The sequence below is a fragment of the Buceros rhinoceros genome, unplaced genomic scaffold (assembly GCF_000710305.1).
Source record: "Buceros rhinoceros silvestris isolate BGI_N320 unplaced genomic scaffold, ASM71030v1 scaffold19375, whole genome shotgun sequence".
In the NCBI taxonomy this organism is placed as follows: domain Eukaryota; kingdom Metazoa; phylum Chordata; class Aves; order Bucerotiformes; family Bucerotidae; genus Buceros; species Buceros rhinoceros.
In genome coordinates, this window is record NW_010413653.1 from 19,301 (window position 1) to 23,118 (window position 3,818).

General features: G+C 51.5%; 1 protein-coding gene across 1 annotated transcript in view; it reads right to left on the reverse strand.

Annotated features, from left to right (window-relative positions):
- LOC104494059 (protein Shroom1-like) overlaps nucleotides 1–1,342 on the reverse strand; it is an 8,979-nt gene extending 7,637 nt beyond the window's left edge. Inside the window, exon 1 of the mRNA XM_010136845.1 lies at nucleotides 21–1,342. Coding sequence (XP_010135147.1) covers nucleotides 21–1,342 — 1,322 coding nt within the window. The remainder of the gene's footprint in view (nucleotides 1–20) is intronic.
- Nucleotides 1,343–3,818: the final 2,476 nt, after the last annotated feature.

Here is a 3,818-nt window from a genome sequence, read left to right on the forward strand (position 1 = left end):
CCCCCTGCCGGCGAGGCCGCCCCGCTTCTGCAGCATTGCAGCCGCTGGGCAGTGATGACCTCCCCATTTTGGCTTGCTGATTCAGCAGTGGTTCCCTCACATCACCCCCAACTTCTCCAGGGTCACAGATCGGACTTTTGTCAGAGCAACTGCTCAGCTTCCTGGAAGCATTTTTACTTAGAGGAGCATTCTCCACGTATTTGAAGTCACAACTGTCCTCGAACACATCCTGATCCACGTCGGAATGCAACCGGGCACGGAGCGGGCACTGGGCGCCGGGCAAGGACCCTTTCCGTTGGCTGGGGTCTGGCACCGCACTTTGCAGATCTGCTCCTCTGGAAGGTGGTTTACGTACGCTGCAGGGACAGTGTTTGTCTTCTCGTGTATCATTAACAGTGTCAGGGCTGGGATGGGCTGGGTGACAAGACTGGGAGTTCACCTCTCCAGGAATTTTGTAAGCTCGAACTGAATTATAAGCAGAAAGTCTTTTAGGGACATCAGCCCCAGAGTCAGTCCTTAAATATTCTTGAAAGATGAATGAAGAAGGTCTGCTGAAAATGTGTGGGTTGTTTCTCTTCAGAGGTTGCTGGGATGGGCTCCTCTCTCTGTTTTCCACCATCCTCACCCCCTGAATTTTCGGTACAGATACCTCGCTTGTAGAATCAGAAGATTCCAGAGTCTTTCCCCCGGCAGCCGCTGTATCTTGTCCTGTAACTTCGGCCCTGTGGTGACCCTGGGGTCCATCCCTATCTGCCGGCTGATTGTCCTGCACACAGGGAGCTGGCTGCCCGCTACACTCACGGGGACCTCCAGAGCTGCGCCTCCCTCTGGAGTTCTCAAGGTGTCTGGTGACCTTATAGCTATCGAGGCGCGTGGGAGAAGAAGGCAGAGGTGCCACCAGAGGCAGTGGTCCCTGATTTAAAGTCCCTCGGGTCAGAGTGCTTCCATGGTGTTCAGCAAGACTGGGGCTGCGAGAGTTTCCATGGATGCTCAGGTCTGATGCCTCGTACGGATATGGGCAACCGAGGTCTGAGTTTGCTGCTCCGAGATGAGAAATCCCTCGCACGTATTCGGAGTCCATGTACGGTACCTGCCCTGGAGGCAAAGAGCCGTTTTCAGCATAGCACGGTGGGGTGGGATGCTCTGGAACATTTGAGCCCCCTGAGAAAGAGCTGTAAGCAGAGTCTGCTCTTCCAGGGAGGTGCAAGGGATGGTCTACACTGCTGATGGACTTCACAAGTGAAAGACCATTTTCAGGAGAGGCCACGAGCTCTACCAGCTCTCCAATTCTGCCACCTTGCCTGTGAGTCCATCTTTCTATCTCCTTCCCAGGTGAATCCATGTTGTAGCATTTCCAGAAATCACAGCCTGATCAAATGCCCACACCTGAGGGGTTAGAAAAGGGCATTTTTCATGGCAGTCACATTCCAATAACATCTAGAAGATCCTAAAAAGAAAAAGAAACATGTGTAAAAGAGTGAGGGGAGGATTCTGATGGCCCCTGGGGAGATCAGGCAGCGAGCATCACACACAGGCTCACCATGAAAACCTGGAAAGAACATCAGAGTAGCTAGAAGCAAATCTCCTGCTTCAGTCATTATCAGGATCTTGGAGTGACAATCTCCTCTATCACAAACACAGCATTTAAGACTTGACTAACAAGAGTCCTCTAGATCTTCACTAACTCTAGAAGACTATTTGTACAATTAAAGGCACCTGCTCATCATGGTCACAAAACACCAAGGGCCAGAATCAAAACTAGTTTCTGAATCTGCCTAGAAATAAATCTGAGGGCTTGAAAATCCCAGCTCAGATCTACCTAGTCCTGGGGGTGCTTAAACACGACCCACAGCCGGCTGGTCGAGGGTTCAGAGAGAGCTGTGCTTCCAAAAACGCTCACGGCCGTGGATGGGCGCCTCGCCCTCGTTGGGGCGGATCGAGCCAGCACAGGGGGTTTGCACCCACACGAGGGGTGCCCCAAACCCCGCCAGCGCCTCTGCGGTTCATCTCAGAACATCTCACACAAAGCTACGACCACATGGACAGCTACTTGGACAGGTCAGTGCCCACGGGTGACTGTTCCCAACACAGATTAGCCCAGAAGAATTATCAAATAGGAAGAAATCAGGATTACAATCAGTCTTATCATCCTCCCCTCCCCTCCTTAAAGGCTCCCGTTGTTTCTCAGAGAACCAAGTTGTACTTTATTTCATGAATACGATGCAAACGGTTTGTTGTTTAAGTGAGCTTCCATCCCTGCTCCAGCTGTGATCAAAGTACACATCTGGGGAAGCCTTTCCTAGAGCCTTGTAGATATTGGCTTGATGAGAGAACGACGGAGCAGCTCAGTGAGAGATTCTGCTGTCAGCAAGAAACCACAGATTTTTAAAAGGCAGCCAAATATTTTTATGTCTGATGCTAAGAACTCCCCTGTGAACACACCAAATGCATGAGAAAAAAGCCCCAGCTTAGACTTTATGTTGAACAACTACAGAATTTTTGCAGAGTCTGGAGAACAGCCTGTGTTTATCAGCAGCACTCGACAGTTACTCTCTGATGGTGACACACGACGCATGCAGGTTCAGGGCAACAAATAAGGTGCCCACAAGCAGTCCGCTTGATAGGCCGACAGAAGACATGCAGGAGATGGTCACACTAACGGTGTGACCCCCTCAACCAGCTTCCAACCCCTCTGACACACTCACAGGTAACAGAAACCCTGAACCTGGCCAGCCAGCCAGGTACTAGCCAGTGACCTTGTTTCGTAATTCTCATTTAAACCAGTTCTAAAGACTAATTAGTTATTAAAGTAAAGCAGACAAACAGTCTTGAAAAGCTTTGGTGGTAAGTAACACACCTTCTGAGGAGATGCAAACTGTTTCCAGCTCCTGCCAGAGGATTACACGTCCGTTTTCTTCAGAACGGTTGAACCTGGACCTGCCGTTCCCAACGCCGTTCCCACTGCCGCGGGGCCTCGGGAAGCTGGCGCAGAGAGAGAGGTTCCAGGGGTGGTGCTGCTGTTTAATCACATTCCTGCCTTGTTTCAAAGACAGTCCTGGCACCATTCATTCTGAGCCAAAGGAAGAGATGGAGCCAAAGCACACAAGTTAATCTGTAAAGGGAGCTGGGACTGGTGGGGCTCAGTAAATAATTTAACTCGGTTCTGGGAAAGTAAAACAGGACAGCACCACACGGTGGGAATCTCTGCTGGGCTTTCTTGGAAATGTCAGTCAGGAACGACTCACGGACATCTGGAGAAGTTTCTCTCTCTTTAGAGATGACTACAAGACAGCTGTGAAATGCAGTTGTCCATCCCTGCACAGCAGGGTCACACGGGGAGCACAGCATCAATGGCTGGTGAGGACATTCCCCGTCCTCTTCACCAGGGTGTACTGATGGCTTCAAAGAAATAAAACCCTGAAATAAATACCCGGTGAAAGGAAAACACTGGATTGTCTGAAGCTGCTGAGAAAGAAAAGCAGCGGAGAGAATGACTGCAGCGACCCGAGACGCAGGCTCACCCCGGACCACCGCTGCTCTCACACCGCTGTCACCTCACCTAAAGCAACAGGCTGTGCCTGACATCCCGGCCCACCGCCGGGTCTAGACGAGCTGCCCAGGCTCGGTGGTCTCTGGAGGTGCTGGGAGGTGCACAGACCCCGGGGAACCACCTCCCAGCAGAGAACCAGGAGGCAGATTCCTCTGTCACTCTTGCCTCCGTTTCTTTAATCAACATTCAGTTCCGGCAGAACCTCTCCAAGCAGCTCCCGCGCTCGGCTGTTGCTATTAACGGCCCGAGCCAAGGCTTTGTCCGGGAC